Genomic DNA, 19,099 nt, shown 5'->3' on the forward strand with positions numbered 1-19,099 from the left:
ATTCTGTGATTCCATTTACATGAACTGTCCAGAATAGGCAAATCCACAGAAACAGAAAGTAGGTTAGTGGTTCCTGGTGGCCGGCGGGAGGGGAAAATGGGAAGTGACTGCTAACGAGAGCAGAGTTGCTTTTGGGGTGATGAAAATGACCTGGAAGTAGATCATGGTGATACTTGTACAACTTTGTAAATACACTAAAAACCAATGAACTGTACCTGTAAGATACCCTTTTAAAAAGAGTAAATTTTTACGGTATGTGCATTATAGCTCAATTTTTTTAAAAAAGGAAAAAAGTAAACACAATGTAATTTTTGTCATAATCCCAACAACACTGTAGTTTGGGGAGACAACACAAAGGGAAAACAACGTTTTTTAATCTTAAATTCATTTGGAAAAATACACCTGTCAGAATAAGCAAAGAAATGTAGGTGTATCCACTTGCCCTAACAGATATTAAAGTAGGTGAAAAATTATTGTTATAAAAGCATTACAGCGGGCTTCCCTGGTGGCGCAGTGGTTGAGAGTCCGCCTGCCGATGCAGGGGACGCGGGTTCGTGCCCCGGTCCGAGAAGATCCCACATGCCGCGGAGCGGCTGGGCCCGTGAGCCGTGGCCGCTGAGCCCGCGCGTCCGGAGCCTGTGCTGCGCAACGGGAGAGGCCACAACAGTGAGAGGCCCGCGTACGGCAAAAAAAAAAAAAAAAAAAAAGCATTACAGCAAAGGAAAAAGTAGACTCATGCAATAGAAAAGAATTCAGAAATATTATATATATAATTTCATATACGATAAAGGTGGCGTTTGTATGGAAGGGACATTTATTTATAAAATGCTGAAGGGAAAACACTATAAACTTGGCTTTTAAATGAATTTGTATTCTGTTAATCCTATCAGAATGTACTTATTTGAAAAATAGCATTGTATTTTATTTACTCAGTAGAGACTCCTTGCTGCTCCAAGATACCCTGCATGTTGGAAATTTCTGGCTTTCAGAATCAACTCAGATTGCATCCAAGGGCATTCCGGATCCCGCCCCACTCTCGGACAGTTCAACCGTTAAGTAGGGAGAAAGCCGGAAAACGGTGTTTCATAACCTACGCTGGATCATTTCTCCAGCCCTCACCCGCACGTTTAACTTCCGTTTCTTTCAAATACCTGCGTATAAGCTCCAAGTTGAGCACTATATCTTCTCCGCCTCTGCTTATTTTACAACCCTATTCCATGTATTTACCCGCAGGGCTACCCCGCCACATTGTAACTGCCAGAAAGGCAAGACCGCGGCTTGCTCGTCTTTATGTGCCCTGTTCTTAAAACAGCGCTAGGCGCATAGAAATGAAAAAAAAAAAGAGAGAAATTCTTCGAATGACCTTTGGGACGAATCGTTTCCTTTTTCCTAAACAGCTAACTGAAACGTGAAGTTCGAAAAACTCGTGGGAAAGCGTTCTCCCAAGCAAGAGGCTGGGACTCCACACGAACATGACTGAAAATTAAACAGGAAAACCTGTTTAATTCTCTGACTCATGCGTATTGTCTTCTAGGCTACCAACTTGCCCACAACAAAGATGGATTCTCCTTGTCCCAGTTCCTCCTAAATACCAGATTTAGCAGCCATCTTTTGCAAGGGCAAGGCGCAAGCCGGAAGGTCACACCCTGTCTCACAGAACGCCAGACGCCTCGAAATCAACGAGAGTCCAATCGGAATAGACGTTTACACCGGAACCGCTTTTCCTCACGACCGGAAGAGGTTTTACGTAAGGTCGTTGGGGCGGAAGTGACGGGAAGGTGGTAGCGGAGTAGTTGGCGGGTGGTTGATCAGAGCCGGTCGCCATGTCCGCGGGGAGCGCGACACATCCTGGAGCCGGCGGGTAAAGCTCCGCGGGAGAGGGCATCGCAGCGAGCATGGGGCGTAGGAGAGGCGGAGGGATCATGGGAAGCAGCGTATGGGTGGAGGGGCGCTTAGTTGGGAAGTGTACATATTGGAGGGCCGGACTCTTGAGAAGGGTGGTGAGCAGGCCCGGAGCCCCTGAAAAAGGCCAGCGGGGATCAGAGAGAGGAGGAAAGCACGGACTTCGGAAAGGACTAGACAAGGGGAAGGCGAAAACGAGGGCGTATAGGACAGAGTGGAATCTTTTCATGAGGGCGACGGAATAGAAAGGAAGGAGACCCTGGGAAAATGTTGTAATAGTTTTCTATTTAAGGAGAGATGGTAATTTCAGCTCCTACAGGAGATTCGAAGTTGCAGAGGGAACATGATAGAGGGAAAATGGGATGCTAAGGCGTAGTAAGGGGAGAAAAATATAAATGAAAGCTTTGGTGGAGCCCAGTATTTTCCTTTTACTTCCGTAGGCGCCGCAGCAAATGGGACCAACCAGCTCCAGCCCCCCTTCTCTTTCTGCCACCAGCGACCCCAGGTGGGGAGGTTACCAGCGGTGGGGGAAGCCCTGGGGGCTCCACCGCTGCTCCCTCTGGAGCCTTGGATGCTGCTGCTGCTGTGGCTGCCAAGATCAATGCCATGCTTATGGCCAAAGGAAAGCTGAAACCAACTCAGAATGCTGCTGAGAAGGTATTTGAAGTTGAGGGGATTCTGCTAATTGCAATTTTAATGGGGGTTATTTTGTAATCTTGTAATTCTCAATAATTTGCATTTATGGAAGGGGAAAACAGCGATACAGTAATTTAAAGAGTACTTAGTTTTGGAACATATTTGATGATATCTTGTTATTTGTTTTTAGGAGACAGTTTTGATTGGGCTGATTACATTTATGGACCAAAAAGCTTGTTTTGTCTATGTTCACGTAGTTCAGCTTAAGTTCTGTATATTCATCTAAAGCAATGATGTGATATGTTTTTTGATAACATGCACATTTTCCCTGAAGTCAAAAGAGAAATTCAGGTAAATCATGTGAGCTTTAAAATGTCACGTCTAATTAGAAGCTGTAGATTCAAATTTCTAATGACTGCCTAACTGCCTAACTAAAGCGCCGTTAAACATAAACTAAAAATGAGTAATTTATATACGGGTTGTTTTGCTGTTTTCGTACAAATTGAGGAAATTATTTGGTCATTTTATAAAATCCCTGTTATTATTAGAATCTTACAACTAGAATGGATCTGAACTTTGAAGCCTTTAATTTACCTTGCCATAGAATGCAAGAATCTTCCTGCAGGATAAATAGTACAGTTCCATTTGTATTGCTAGAATGCATGCTTTGCGCTTAAAAAATCCTTACAACAATTTTATGGAATGCAGTATCGTCACCACTTTATAGATAAGGAAAATTAGGCTCATGAATAGAAAGTAACTGTCCTAGATCTGTAAATGGTAGGCACAGATGTCTGACTTCAGAGTCACCTTGGAGAGTTGGGTGTTTAGCTTTTGTTTGAAAGCCTCTGGAGTTGGAGAATTAAGTGTGTTCCAAGACAGCCCATTCCACTGTAGTTATACTTTGAAAAAAATTATTTTGGCTTAAATTAAAATTGCCTTCCATGGTACCTGGGAAGAGATGAGTTCTGTGTTTGAAAATGCAATTCATGTGAAGTGATGGATATGTTAATTAGTATGTTTGTGGTGATTATTTCACATTGTATACATATATCAAGACATAAAGTTGTACACTTTAAACGTATATTTTTGTCAGTTGTACCTCAGTAAAGCTGGGGGAAAAAAAGAAAGAAAATGCAATTCGTCGGCCTTCCAGTTTATCAGTAGATAACATCAACATCGTTTATCAGTAGGCACCTGTCTGGATGCTTTAATGTTCAAGTTCTGTGGATTTGGTGAAAACTTTTAGTGAATTGGAAGTTTGTTATTCATTGTATTTTTATGGTTTGAAAAGATCGTGTGAGTCAGTTTTCTCTTTCTAAGGTCTAGAAGGAAATACTAAAAGCACACTGACAGAATGGATACTTGAATGTTAAAATTCTTAATACAGATGTTAATCATTTAGACTCACTTTTTCTCTAAAAAGTAATCTCTAAAATGGTAATTGAACTCAACAGGAGGTAGCATGGTGCATAAATATTGGATTTAGAATCAGAATTCCTAGGTTTGAAACCCAGAATCCCCAGTTACTGGTTGTAAATTTTAAGATTTAGTTCCTTGGTCACGTTAGCCACATTTCAAGTGCTCGATAGACATGTGGGTAGTGGCGCCCATATCAGACTGGCAAGTAGAAAACAGAAAGTTCTGTTGGACAACACTGATATGTACCTTTAAAGGTGGCCATAAGGATTCAGTGAGATAAGATGTGTAAATGCATTCTGAAAGGGGCTAAACAAATGAAAAGAGATATTGTTGAGTTTGTTTAGTTTGCCTCCACATTTAGAAAATGTACCTAATGAACAAATAAATAATCTGTATTTTACCTTCCTTGTGCTGTCCAGGGTAACTAAAGGTTGGGGAGGGCCATCTTGAGGTTAAAATTTTTTCAGATAACACTCAGATCCAGCTATCTGGAGTTGCCTATAGTTTATTTTATTATTATTTTTTTGGCTGTGCTGCACAGCTTGTGGGATCTTAGTTCCCCAACCAGGGATTGAACCCGGGCCCTCACCAGTGAGAGCACGGAGTCCTAATCACTGGACCACCAGGGGATTCCCTGTAGTTTCTTTTTCTTTTTTTTTTCTTTTTTTTTTAATTGAAGTATAGTTGATTTACAATGTTGTGCTAATTTCTGCTGTACAGCATTTTTTTTCCCATTTTATTATTTTTTATTGAAGCATAGTTGACTTACAATATTGTGGATTTGTCTGTAGTTTAAAGTGAGAGAAAACAGATCAGGTTTTAGGATCTTACTCGGCTTTTCATTCATTCTCTTCTGTTCTTCCTTAATAGAGAGTAAAGGGATGTGAATTAGATACAATTTGAGGTCACTGTAAGGATGGAATTAGTTGAATTTGTTGTGTTGTGACTCTACCGTTGGCACAAAGGCAACTTCCCATTATACAAATGAGGTGTATGAGTTGTTGGACTCATGTTGTGCATGGACTCTACCCTACCCTATATTTTACTACATGTGTAGCTATCTAACTGAGCAGTAAAGCATCATAACTTGGCCCTTTAATTTTCCTTTTGGAGATTGCAGCTTCTATTCCATAACGTTTCTGTAATTACATGGTCATACAAATGCACACACGGCCAAGGTTACAGAGAAATCTGATGATGGCCTTCAAGTAAATTGACTGTACTTGATGTTATTTTTGTGAGGTTTTGTTTGCTTTTTATTTCATTTATGAAGAATGACCAAGGAGTATTTCCAGGTGTGTTTGCAGGCAGGCAAGGGAACAGTAAGGAGGTGATGGCACTTGGGCAAGGGTAGTTTCAAATTGGACAACAAAGAGATATTTATTTCATCATATAAACTTTTTAATCTAATTTCTCTTTTTGTAGCTTCAAGCCCCTGGCAAAGGCCTAACTAGTAATAAAAGCAAGGATGACCTGGTGGTGGCTGAAGTGGAGATCAATGATGTGCCTCTCACGTGTAGGAACTTGCTGACCCGAGGACAGACTCAAGATGAGGTGTGGAGATGTCGGGCCTCTTTGGGGAAGGTGGTGGGTGGATGTAGTTTCGGGAAAACAAGGCCTTTAAACACAAACAGGAGTCAGATTTTTATTAGTGGATTTGGGTCGTCGTCTGCGAAGTCAGGATTGGGTTTAACTGTGGAAGAACTTCTTAGTGAAGTTAAGGAAACAGATATGGGTGAATTCCTTGAGTTAGTTTGAGTACAAAACAATGGAATCAAAGTTTCAGATAATAGGAGAGAACTTATTCCTGCCTATTGGTGGAGTGAATTAATGGGGAAAATCTATCCTGCTACCTGTCATTGAACTCAGTTGCCACATCATCTTTTTAATAGAATGTTTCCTTTTTAGATCAGCCGACTTAGTGGGGCTGCAGTGTCAACTCGAGGGAGGTTCATGACAACTGAGGAGAAGGCCAAAGTAGGACCAGGGTGTGTATGCATATCCTGTACTTTGGGGAAAGGTTGGACGTAGGACTCACATTAGCTTCATATTTTTCATTCGTAGGGAATATGTGTATATGTTTGGTTAGTAGCTGTACACACACACATGCTTTATAGCAAAATTTGGGACGTCTCAAACAGATGTTAAGTGTTAGCAGCTATTTTCTTTCCTCTTGCTCTTTGGTTTTTTACTTCACAATTAATGGTTTTATTGGAGGAAATAAGTTACAGTAAAGTGTAAAAGAAGATAATAATTGTTAACGTTTAATGTATACGTTTCTAAACTTTTTCCCTATGGAAATATTTCCCCCAACAAATGGGTTCCTACTTTGCCATAATCTCCCTTTTAGAAAAATCCTTTTATCAAATTCCTTATTGCCTCTATGATGACTATACGTTGTAGGTTATCCATGTAAAGGTTTCATCTCAGTTTAGTTTCGTTACTTCCATTATTCAGTTTTTGAGGGCAGGTATTCAGGCAGTGCAACATTTTTCACATTGGTTTAAACTAAATATAATTAGGAGGCAAAATTTGCTCCCCACCCCAAACAAGACTATATTTTAACTTTGCATATGGAGGGTTGCTGTTTTGAACTTTTTTGTCTTTAAACACGGTTATATTTTACCTACTGCTTTTTATTAACTCTATGGTTAGTGATCACTTTCTTCGTTATTATAATCACAATCTGAATCTAAGCCACTTTATGTTTAGAATCTAAAGAGTCTTCTCAGTTGGGTGTGGGCCTTTATTTTAATTTTATTTATTTATTTTATAAATTGATTGATTGATTGGCTGTGTTGGGTCTTTGTTGCTGCGCATGGGCTTTCTCTAGTTGCGGTGAGCGGGGGGCTACTCTTCATTGTGGTGCATGGGCTTCTCATTGTGGTGGCTTCTTTTGTTGCGGAGCACGGGCTCTAGGCGCACAGGCCTCAGTAGTTGTGGCACGCGGGCTCAGTAGTTGTGGCTCGCGGGCTCTAGAACACAGGCTCAGTGGTGCATGGGCTTAGTTGCTCTGTGGCATGTGAGATCTTCCTGGACCAGGGCTCGAACCTATGTCCCCTGCATTGGCAGGCATATTCTTAACCACTGTGCCATCAGGGAAGTCCCGGGTGCGAGCTTTTAAAGAAATGTATCTATATGCCACCATCACTCTTGTCTCATTAGTTTGGATAGCCAAGAGCGCGTTTGTCTGTAACTTATTAGACAGCCAACAAAAAAGAATTGTCTTCTCAAACATTGGGTTATCCAGTTGACTGGAGGCTAATGTTCATGAGCCCATAAGAGCATATTTGATCCCTGTGTGGGCCCATTAACTTTAAGCAACCAACAAAGTTTATTCATTCCCCAGCTGTAAAACCATGTTCTTAGAAATTAACTAGCAACAGCCATTTTCGTGTATATAGTCTCTTTTACTTACTTGGAAACTTTGTGAAACATTACAAATTAGATTTGGTGACCCATTTGGCTCCTTTGTTTGTGACCAGTTTGGGATCATCATTTTATATTTCTCTTTATAGGGATCGTCCATTATATCTTCATGTTCAGGGCCAGACACGGGAATTAGTGGACAGTAAGTAATGTTTTTGGCTCACCTACTGTTTTTTGTTAAGGGCAAAGTATTATATGTAATAAGTTGGCAAACTATTTGTTCCTGATGGCTGTTCTAACTCTTCTTTATGAACTAGTCATGAATGTGCTTGGGGAATCTATAAAACGGATTAAAACATGTGTAGTTGAGCATTGGCCTGTGTTTACCATTGGATACTAGTCAGTTCGTTCATTTCTTTAGTATAGTATCTTACTATCTGTGTTTTTCCCTAGGAGCTGTAAACCGAATCAAAGAAATTATTACCAATGGGGTGGTCAAAGCTGCAACAGGGACAAGTCCAACTTTTAACGGTGCAACAGTCACTGTCTATCACCAGCCAGCGCCCATTGCACAGCTGTCTCCAGCTGTTAGCCAGAAGCCTCCCTTCCAGTCAGGGGTATGTTTTGTGGAGAGATCATTAACAGCGTTATCATTTCTGTAAAAATGATACATGCCAAATACTACAGAAAGTATGAAGAAAAACCTGAAATTCCAATCTGAAAGTTACCACCGTTGATATCCTATTAATGGACCATTCAGGTTTCTGAGGGGTAGTGAACTTCTGAACACACATCTCTTTATACTGACACATTCTAGAAAAGGGATTGATAGATCAAAGAGTACACACGCTGTACATTTTGAAGTTAGTGGTTTGATTTAAATTTGTAAACTTGATGGCAAGTGGAGGACTAAGAAGGCTGAGTCTGATGAAGCAAGACTCTGCTGATACAATCCTCCTAGAAAAAAAGGGTTGGAGAGAGCAGCCCTTATTGGAGAACATCCCAGGGCTGACTGTACTACCCAACATTTTAGTCCAGTTTTACAGTAGACTGTCTTTGCTGTTTCTTGTTAACTTACATCAGTTGGGGTAAATCGGTATGCTTACTCAGTATTGAATCTTGGGTTTTCACCTCTTAAATAGATTTCACTGAACAGAGTTAGGTGTTAATGTTGTAGGAATATCCGTGGAATATGTAGTTTGCATTTAAATTAAGCTACTTGATAGGGTTTATTTTTTAGGCTCATGGTAGAAATTATAGGGGGGTGTTTATCCTGGAAGTGATTGAAAGTATCTGGAGGATTAAAGTATTTTGCATAATAATTTTCAAGATTAGGTTTTAATTATGTATTCTCTGTTTAATTTGAGGTATTCTATTCTTCTACAGATGCATTATGTTCAAGATAAATTATTCGTGGGTCTAGAACATGCTGTGCCCACTTTTAACGTCAAGGAGAAAGTGGAAGGTCCAGGCTGCTCCTATTTGCAGCACATTCAGATTGAAACGGGTGCCAAAGTCTTCCTGCGAGGGAAAGGTTCAGGCTGCATTGAGCCAGCATCTGGCCGAGAAGCTTTTGAACCTATGTACATTTACATCAGGTATGGATGGATGGGGCTGAAGATATTTGGATACTTGTCAGCTGATCAGTACAGGCAGGAATGATTCAAAAGGAGCAAGAGAAAATGGGCTTAATAAGTAATAACATAAGAAACTTAAGTAAATATAGCAGTAATCACTTTGTAATTAGTTAATAAAAACTGAATTAAGAGGTGGAGTTGGTTTTTTTAATATTCAAATCCTTGGGTTTTATAAGGGTCTGTGATCATAAAATGAGCTGTGATAAGCCTAAAATAACTTTCATTTAAACCTATGAGAGTATTAATACATCTTATAGTAATTTTAATGACCTTCAAATATCTTTTCTTTGTATCAAGAAGTACCATAACTCAGAGAAGGAGACCAATAACATTTGGGTAACGATATTAGGTATATCTTGAAGGGTTTAAATGACTTAATTTTTGTGTTCCTATTTCGTGATTTTCAGAAACTTAGATTTGCGCTATATTGAATATATTACATTTATAAAAGAGCATACAAAGTGGAAGCAGAATTCTGTATCTTTTCTTTTTCTCCCCTTCAAATTTCTTGGTTCTTATGTCTTTGCAGTCATCCCAAACCAGAAGGCCTGGCTGCTGCCAAGAAGCTATGTGAGAATCTCTTGCAAACAGTGAGTTGTATTTATCTGTCTGAAACTCATCTAGGAGATCTACTGCCATTTTGGACTGTGTGTCTTAGCTATTTTTCTACCTGTATTAGTTTCTTAGGCCTGCCATATCAAATTACCACAAACTGGGTGACTTAAAACAACAGACGTTTATTCTCTCGTGGTTCAGGAAGCCAGAAGTCCAAAATCAAGGTGTGGGCAGGATGGTTCCTTCCGAATGCTCTGAGGGAGAATCCATCCCATTCCTCTCTGCTAGCCTCTTACGATTACCTGCAGTCCTTGGCATTCTTAGCCTTGTGTCAGCATAACTCTGCCTCCATCTTCACCTGGCCTTCTTCCCTGTATCTCTGTGTCTATCTCTTCTTGCAAGGATAACCGTCATTGGTTTTAGGGCCCACCCTAATCCAGTGTGACTGCATCTTAATGATCTCCATCTGCAAAACCTTGTTTCCAATTGAGGTCATATTCCAAGGTTCTGGGCAGACAAGAATTTGGTGGTGGTTGGGAACAACACTATCCAAACGTCTACATTATTCTGGCAACTAATATTCTCTATAAAGAAGTCAAACTCCCCTAGCCAGGGTCACAGTTGGCTTGCATTTCTTCTTCAGGAGCTATTTCAGTATGAAATTTCTAGTATATAGAGTCATAAAATCTCATTGTTGTCAGTTATTTAAATACTACTATTAATCCCGGTCAAGTTGTTTATGATGCACATTCCAAACTTAATAGTAGCTTTAGCTAAATTAAGGGTGGAGCTATAATAATTTAAAACCAATTAGCAATGCCTTTGGGATAATTGGTTTAATTATCCATTCTTTTTATTCTATAATCAAATAACCAGAAGTTAAACCACAGGGCTGTTTTTATAGCACCTAAAGGAAATCAGGTTTGGTGGTTGAATATGTTCAACCTTGTGTTATTTGGTGTTAAGCTTTTTGGGAAGAAGCTATTGTTTTCTTTGCTTTTGTGGGGTAACCTGATTTACCACCCTTGTACCATATAACTTCCTCGACCATTCCCCTTCTTTTTCTTTGTTGCCACTTGAAGTTGGACTTAGATGCTTATAATAAAGAACTGGACAGGGGAAGTACTAAACCTTCATTAAACCATGAGCTCCTTGAGGGCAAATTACCCAGTAAATAAAAGAATGAACGACTTCTCTACAGTTATACAGACAACTTAGAAATTTCCTGACTGCTTAATTTCTGTGGCTCTCTGAATGATTTTGTACCCCAGAATTGGGTCAGTTTGTGGGAGGGGGGGAGTCAGGATGCTCCTGATGTCCATGCCCCTGGTTCCCAAAACCTGGCCTAATAATTTATAGGTGTGCCTTATTAAAATTTAGATTAAACAAGTCTAAATTTGATTGAAACAGTGGAAATGTTTTAATTCCTAATTGCTTTGATCTTAGAATTATATATCCTTATACATACTCAGTGAATTGGGGCTGTTCCATATTGATTTGTTTTCCCTTCACTTTCAGGTTCATGCTGAATACTCTAGATTTGTGAATCAGATTAATACTGCTGTACCTTTACCAGGTGTGTATGTCTTGAAGTGTTCAACTAAAAAATATTTTGCTAGTGATATTGATGTATAAAATATGATACTTGAGGCTAGATTAACTGTGCCAGGGCACTAATAATGTTCCCTTTAACTTAGGGTAATTTGGAAAGCCATTTGTGCCTCAGTAGTTTTCTTCCCTAGAGATTAAGTTTAATATTCAGCGAAAATGTCTCATTCTGCTGCAGCTGATTAAACACTTTTTTTCTTCCCCCTCAGGCTATACACAACCCTCTGCTATAAGTAGTGTCCCTCCTCAGCCACCATATTATCCATCCAATGGCTATCAGTCTGGTTACCCTGTTGTTCCCCCTCCTCAGCAGCCAGTTCAACCTCCCTACGGAGTACCAAGCATAGTGCCACCAGCTGTTTCTTTGGCACCTGGAGTCTTGCCAGCATTACCTACTGGAGTTCCACCTGTGCCAACACAATACCCGATAACACAAGTGCAGCCTCCAGCTAGCACTGGACAGGTAGGATGCCAGGATATGATACATTAGACCATTGAATTAGGAAAAATTGGGGCAGGGAACGGGTGAAAAGCTGGTGGTATTATTTAGAAGTAATATGGAATGTGACGTATTTTTTTTACCTATTGTCTTTTTCCTGTGTTCCTACCACCAAACTACCTGAATACTTTGGAGTAGTGTGTACATGTGTGTATTCATCCTAAAGTTTGCAGTCAGTTTCATAACTCTTGCCACCAAATACAACTTTAGAGCAAGAGATGCCAAGCTTTCTATGAAGGGCTGGATGGTAAATATTTTAGGCTTTGTGGGCCATACAGTCTCTGTCATAACTACTGCACTCTTGTTGCTGTAGTGCAAAAGCTGCCGCAGACAATACCAAATGAATGAGCATGGCTGGGCTCCAGTAAAACTTGATTTACAAAAATAGGTAGGCCAGAACCATAGTTTGCCTGTCCCTGGCCTTGCAGTGTTAGGAAAGTTCTCATGGAGAAAGGCTGGCGTACTGCACTCATCTAAATGATTGGAACTGATTTACTAATCTTAGAAGAAATATTATACCATATACAAGTATTCCTAGGCCAAGAGATAATGTACTTTCCAAACTCAAGGATTATAAATGCTGGTATATATTTCTGAAGCTAGGTAAGAAACTAGAATTTTAGGAAAAAAGTCAGTAGCCAGCTCATCTAGATTATGTGCAGTCCTTCTTAAAGGCAGGGGAGAGACTAATGGAAGCATGGTAATGGATTTATGGCGGGTCCTCTGTGGGCCTCTCATAGTGTACCCATGCCAGAGTAAATTGCAGCCTCGAACCATTGCCCAGCCTCCTTACCAGTGGGCTGTGAGCACTGAAGGGGGTTGTACAGTGTGAAACCAAAAATGGGCTTCTGAACTCACTTCTGTTTGTGGTCCCCTAGTCATAATTATTTTATGACTTTTATATTTAGGCATAGCTATAGTTCTGCAGCTTTGAGCCACATCCTTTTGTAATTAGGAAGCAGTATGACAAAGTGGGTGAGAGTTGGGGTTTAGAGATAGACTTGCAGGGTCCGTGATGCTTCCCCATTTTTGAGCTATGTGATCTTGGGATAGAACTTAGTCTATCCAGGCTTTGGTTTTCCTTATATGCAAAATGGACATAATGATCATATCTCAAAGAGTTGCAAGGGTTAAGTAAGCAGTCAATAAATATTAGCTGTTACTGATGAGAGTTTTCATTTTAGAAGTGCTTATTTTCTCTAATATATCTATTTTTTCCTTTTGGGAACAACCTCTTAAAACATTAGACTTGCTCTTGACATAACAGCTTACCCATGGAAGTGATAGATGAAGTTGCCTTTGCCACAAGCATTAGCAGCATTTATGATCCAGAAAGAGCTAATCACATTGATTAAAGGGCTTTAAATAAGAGAATGTTCTTGTTTGAGAACTTCTGAACTAAGTAAGTGGCTGGAGTATCTATTGTTTGTTAATGATCATGTTTGCTCCTAATGGCCAAAATGTGCATCAGGTTTTTCCTGAGAGTTCAAAGCGCTATTGAGTTTGTCAATTTCACGTTTTCCTACCATGAAGGTAGGAAGACTAGGTGATACTGTTACCACATTATACATGAAGGAAACTTAGGACCAGAAGATGAAGGATTCATATGAAACATACTGATCATTAAAGTATATTTTAATCATCCTTTAGTTACTTGTTAGTTGGACATTCTCACACTTTTTTCCTCCTTGGTTTGTTTTGGTCCCAGAGTCCGATGAGTGGGCCTTTTATTCCTGCTGCTCCTGTCAAAACTGCCTTGCCTGCTGGCCCCCCGCCCCCGCCCCCACTCCCAAGTCAACCTCAGGCACAGAAGAGGCGATTCACAGAGGAGCTACCAGATGAACGAGAATCTGGACTTCTTGGATACCAGGTTAAATAAAATATCCTGTCTTACTTTCCTCATCTTATCTTACTGTATTCTCCCTTTAAAGAAAGATAAATTCACATCTGTATCCACTGTCCTCCCAGTACTGGGATTTCTGCTTTCTGGAATCCACTTAGATTAGGTATTTATCCTTGGGGATTAATTTAAAGCAAGAGTGATTCCCTTTGGGTGGGTTTTGTCTTTGGGGTCAGTGTGATAAGAGAGTACAAAGCTCTCCGCCTAGAGAGAAGTCTCCTATGACTAGCATCTGGAAGTTCTGTAGAATTCTGCACTTCCTCTTTATACAGCAGACTCTTGAAAGCCTCTGATAGCTTGTAGTGAAATGTGTAGGGAAGAACTGTTATTCTACCAGTATATGGTTTGTATTTAAAACCTTGGCTTTCAACTTAGTGTTCTCTTTTTCCCTCCTAAAAAAGAGGATGATGTCTTTCTCCAATTCCTACACCCCTAAAAAAAGATAGCCAGAAATGCAGTGATTCTGTGCATGTACGTAGTCATTCACTAATGAGTTTTTTTAAGATTATTAAAATATATAATTTCGGTGCAATTTTGTTTTATCAGGAGAAGCACCTTTTTGCCAGAATCCTTGAAGCATTCTTTGAAACAAACTTTGGAGCATTTTTGTAGTTTATAACTAGATTTATACAAACCAGTTAAGTCATAGGTAGTTGAAAACACAGACATAGCATAGTGAGTCACAACATCCCTAACCAAGTCCTACAGAGAAAAATAACAGTCTCTACTCAAACTATAGTTACACTCCAAATGCCAAAGAACTATGTAGTGCAGCTTACTGCAATTTATCAGAAAGATGAAGCACTTGACAGTTACATTAAGGAGCTAAAGTCAATACAGCAGTTGTAGATTTGCTAATGCCACTGTATTTTTCTGCTCATAGCATGGACCCATTCATATGACTAATTTAGGTACAGGCTTCTCCGGTCAGAATGAGATTGAAGGTGCAGGATCGAAGCCGGCAAGTTCCTCAGGCAAAGAGCGAGAGAGGGACAGGTAGGTTGGTTGTAACATAATTATATATGAATACATTCAGATGTCATTTTTTTGTACTATTAATGTGCATAATGATTGTTGCTATGAGCTTCCATGTTCTGAAACTGGAATGAAATCATTTGGATCAAACAGGCTCCTGTTTGTTGTAATTGATGCAGTAATGGAAAATATGATATCCCTTACACAGTCTTAGAAGCAGTTATACTCAGCCTTGAATAATTCAGTATTTGATTATTCACCTATCTTCCTTTACTTTTATTGTCTGAGTCTTAGACACTTTCCTAAGGACAGACAGTAAAAGAAGTGTTACACCATTTTTGCTACTTAGAATCATAGAATATCACTGATGCAGGTGCTTGGATGGGAGTCCAGCCTGCCATCCAGTGCTTGAATTCTCCTTTCCTATATTGTGTTAGCCTTCATAAGATGGACTTATCACAACAGTTCATTCTGTCTTATTCATTCATTCTGTTATATCTATTTTTTTTCATTTCTTAAGTGAGAATATCATACTTTAATTCTTGGTGCATCATTTTATAAACTGCCTAGAAATATGTAACGTGACCGGCAAATTCCCTTAATGGACAGACCATGTTTTACATGTAATTGAAAGTATACAAAGGCATATCCATACAAATCAAACAGTTAACACAATTACTTTCAGGTCATGACAGATAATTTGCATTGGAAAGATCTCATTTTTTTTTCTTCTTTATTTTGACTTTTTTGTTTTTTTTGAAGTGTAGTTGATTTACAATGTTGTGTTAATTTTCAGGTGTACAGCAAAGTGATTCAGTTGTGTATACCTACATACCTATTTTTTTTTTCAGATTCTTTTTCCTTATAGGTTATTACATAATATTAAATATAGTTCTCTGTTGTATCTATTTCATTCATATAATTCATTCTATTATATCCTTACAATCTTACTTTTTTTTTTTTTGGCCGCACTGCTCGGCTTGCGGGATCTTAGTTCCCTGACTAGGGATGGAACCCGGGCCCCTGGCAGTGGAAGTGTGGAGTCCTAACCACTGGACTGCCAGGGAATTTCCTAATCTTACAACTTGATAACAGCTTGAAGAGTAGGGGAGTCAGGTGGAAAGGGTTGAAGTTAATAGTTAAACTGAACTTGAAAGATTACCTGCAGACTATATTGTTATTCTACTTCTTATCTACTGGAGATGTTGAAATTGTTTGAATTTGTCTGAAAAATTATTTAACTTTTTCTTTTAACAGGCAGTTGATGCCTCCACCAGCCTTTCCAGTGACTGGAATAAAAACAGAATCTGATGAAAGGAATGGGTCTGGGACTTTAACAGGGAGTCATGGTGAGTAAGGTGTAGCTGGGGGAGCAAGGGAATGGCTAAGACTGGTCTTAAACTATTGGTTTTCTAACCTGATGTTCATTCAGGTGTGACTCATTCAGATGTTTAATCCAACCTCTGTAATCTACTGGCTAATGAGAATACTTTTTTTTTTTATTTATAAGGACAGCATATAGTTACACAGCCTTTTATTTTCAACCGACGTGTGTCTAGAAAAGAGTCAGTCGACTTATATTTTATACATAGCATCAGTGACATTAAAACCCTAGGAAAAAGTAATGATTGGTAGGTCATTTCAAAATTTTGTTGCCTTTGTTGTTTTGAATACCTGGAGATAATCTGATACAGACTTAAAGATTTTTCTTTGTGTTGGGAGCTGAGCCACATCTCCCCTTATAACTCTATTTATTGGTTGGGAATGGTCAGCCAGTGGCTGTTTTTAAAAATGTTGCTTCTTAGTATCCCAGAACTCTAAATCCTGGAGAGGTCCATAAATGGGATTATTTTTGTTCTTTGCCTGTAGTCATAATAAAAATGAACAGAAGAAAATACATTTTTTTTCTTTTCTTCTTTTCTTTTAACTCTTTAAAAGGTGAAATATCAGCCTCCAGAGACTCACTTGCTAACTTTCCTTTTTTTTTCTTTTTTCTTTTTTTTTTTTTTTTTTTTTGTGTGTGTGTGTGTGTGTTTCTTTTTTCTTTCTCTGCTTTCTTACATGGTTCTGGTGGATTCACATTTGCTGATGCTGGTGCTGTTTTTCGTGTGATCTTCAACGTTTTTGGGTGACCGTTGACCCTGTGACCTCAAAATGGTGTCCAATTAACCACTTACAATTAACATCTTTTTTTTAATTAACGAATTTATGGTATTATCTTTTTTTTTTTTTTTCTTGGCGGGGAATGGGGTTGGGGTTATTTTTCTCTCTTCTAGATTATCCAGTCAAGAAGATGAAAACTACAGAGAAGGGATTTGGCTTGGTGGCTTATGCTGCAGATTCATCTGACGAAGAGGAGGAACACGGAGGTCATAAAAATGCAAGTAGTTTTCCACAGGGCTGGAGTTTGGGATATCAGTACCCTTCATCACAACCACGAGCTAAACAACAGATGCCATTCTGGATGGCTCCATAGGCAACAGTGGAGCAGAGTTTTGAGCCTTGGTGACTCTTTAGCAATAATGCATGCATTTGATTTAACAAGACTCTGGGGCCTGTACTGGGAACCATCTTGGACCTTTGCAGAAGTCAGAGATGAGTGTCCCCTTTCTTAAAGGGGTTGCATTCTTTTTAAAACATCCTTATTTCTGCCGTGGCATAGCATCTGTTAAAATTTACTTAGAATCACAAATTTGTCTCAGAAGCTTTTTAACAGTTGGTGAAATGTGCTTGTTCAACAGGGTCATTCCAGTATACCCTTTACCTGGTCCAGCCTTTTCCAAATGAATAGCCCCTATTCTGACGTAAAGCAAGTTTTATTTGTATTTTACTACTGTTTTGTGAATTTTGATAATAACTGGTTACATACAAAGCCTTACTATTTATTAGTGGGGAAATGATTTTAAGACCATCCATCCTTTCAGTACTTAAATCTAAGAACCTCCTCATCCCTGTTTCATTTTTGGATTCTTTGTTTTGGAAAATGTGGTTTTACTAATTTAAAACTGTTGGATATAGCTGGATCCTGGGATAGTGAAGGTTTTTTTTTCCTTTGGGATGATCCAAAGCTGGCACCTTCAGGCATTCTTGTCTCAGATAGCCGTTGCTGTTTTTATTGCCCGTCTAAGCTCATTGTCTTCAGCTGGGTCAGAGGCAACTACTTGATCAAAAGCTGGTCAGAACTCATCACAGAAATGAAACCCAGTGGTCTGTCTCTCTCAGAACTGGTTGCAGCTAAAATAGAGAGATTTGACTGCTTGCAATAGAATGGTGGACTTAGTGACTGAAATTGCAACTTGTCCTTTTTCTTGGCATTACAGGTTTTGCCAAAAGAACTTTTTTGTATCAAATATTGATGTGTGAAAGTGAAGGAGCTAGTCTGCTGAACCAGGAGTAGTTTGAGATACCGAACTGTCATTTTTGCACATTTGAATACTTTGCAGGCTGGCTTTGTATAAACGTATCCTCTGGTTTCCTATATGTTGTAAATATTTAGACCATAATTTCATTATAAATAAATGTATAAATATTCTGCTTGTGGTTTCTCTGTTCTTTCTTCTACAACCCATCCATATGCTAAAATTCATAAACTTTTTTACGCATAGCATAATGATATCATAACCCCATCAGAAAAATACATACGTGGACCCAAAAGTTTGCATGTAGTTCCAAGAGTTTTATGACTTTCCAAAGTAAACCCTTGAAAGTCAAAATGAAAATGTAAAGGATTTTTGTGATAGATGTTTTCCACTTTGATATCCTAGCCCCCCCTTTATTGAACATGGTTTGTAAAGGGACTGAGTGAAGGAAATATTTTTTAAAGGAAATACAAGTTATTCTTGGGAAAACATGCTTAAAAAGGAAGAAGGGTGAGCAGAAGTTGCAACAGAAAAACTTCCCTGTGTGAAGTTCCTTCTGGTATTTATGTGTGCTACCTAGAGGTGAATATAGTTGATAGTGCCTTCATTTATTGCTGTATTTAATTTAAGGACCCCTGAAAACTCTTGAATTATCATTTCCTGCCGGAGGGTAGTATCAATACATTTGTTAAAAACAAAACCAAAAACACCCTAATTTTTAAATATCTTTCGTTTACATTTGTTTAAAATATGTGCAGAAATCTGATTAGTCTAACTAGAACTTTATCTTTGAGACCTGATTCTGTTTTTAAGAGCCCAAGTCATTGTCCTTGTCCCTTTGGGGGAAATTTGGTTTTTCTGCTGTTAAGCCTTAAACTTGATCTTGGTCCTGTTTTGGGGGAGGATTTGGTGGGTTCCCGTTTCCTGTTTCCACATTCATTTGGCCAAATTTTTTTTTTTTTTAATCTTCAACAGTACTGGGTAAGTTGTTATTCTAGAGGCCCCTTGTGTGTCGCTTATCACATACTTATTTGACTTTTGTGTTAATAATTGTTTTAACGCCTTTGTGGGCACGTCCTGAATATGCTACTCTCCCAAGGCCCTTGGCGGTGAGTCGCGGAACGGGGTTTGAGGACCTGCCGGGGAGATGGCCCTCCCCGGGGGGGCGGGGCCAGTTGCAGGCGTCACGGGGCAGCTCCGCCCCTCCCCCCCCAGACGCGGGCGCTGGTGGCGCCAT

At 39.3% G+C, this 19,099-nt stretch overlaps 1 protein-coding gene across 3 annotated transcripts; it reads left to right on the forward strand.

Annotated features, from left to right (window-relative positions):
* The first annotated feature begins 1,786 nt into the window (after positions 1-1,786).
* On the forward strand, positions 1,787-18,025 carry KHDC4 (KH domain containing 4, pre-mRNA splicing factor). Of its 3 annotated transcripts, none has more exons than XR_014296603.1 (14): positions 1,787-1,861; positions 2,343-2,559; positions 5,386-5,514; positions 5,869-5,948; positions 7,479-7,531; positions 7,783-7,946; positions 8,716-8,927; positions 9,496-9,556; positions 11,040-11,097; positions 11,339-11,592; positions 13,337-13,498; positions 14,440-14,524; positions 15,761-15,852; positions 16,780-16,837. XR_014296603.1 is itself a non-coding variant. In XM_082652588.1 (14 exons), the coding sequence occupies exons 1-14, from the start codon at positions 1,824-1,826 to the stop codon at positions 16,977-16,979; spliced, it is 1,833 nt and encodes a 610-aa protein (XP_082508714.1). In that variant the 5' UTR covers positions 1,787-1,823; the 3' UTR covers positions 16,980-18,025. The 3 variants fall into 3 exon arrangements, 2 of the variants coding, with proteins under 2 accessions (XP_082508714.1, XP_082508715.1); XM_082652588.1 differs by having other exon boundaries at positions 14,412-14,524; positions 16,780-18,025; XM_082652589.1 differs by having other exon boundaries at positions 15,761-16,923.
* The last annotated feature ends 1,074 nt before the right edge of the window (positions 18,026-19,099 follow it).

Source organism: Grampus griseus (genome assembly GCF_964374135.1).
Source record: "Grampus griseus genome assembly, chromosome: 1".
Classification (NCBI taxonomy): domain Eukaryota; kingdom Metazoa; phylum Chordata; class Mammalia; order Artiodactyla; family Delphinidae; genus Grampus; species Grampus griseus.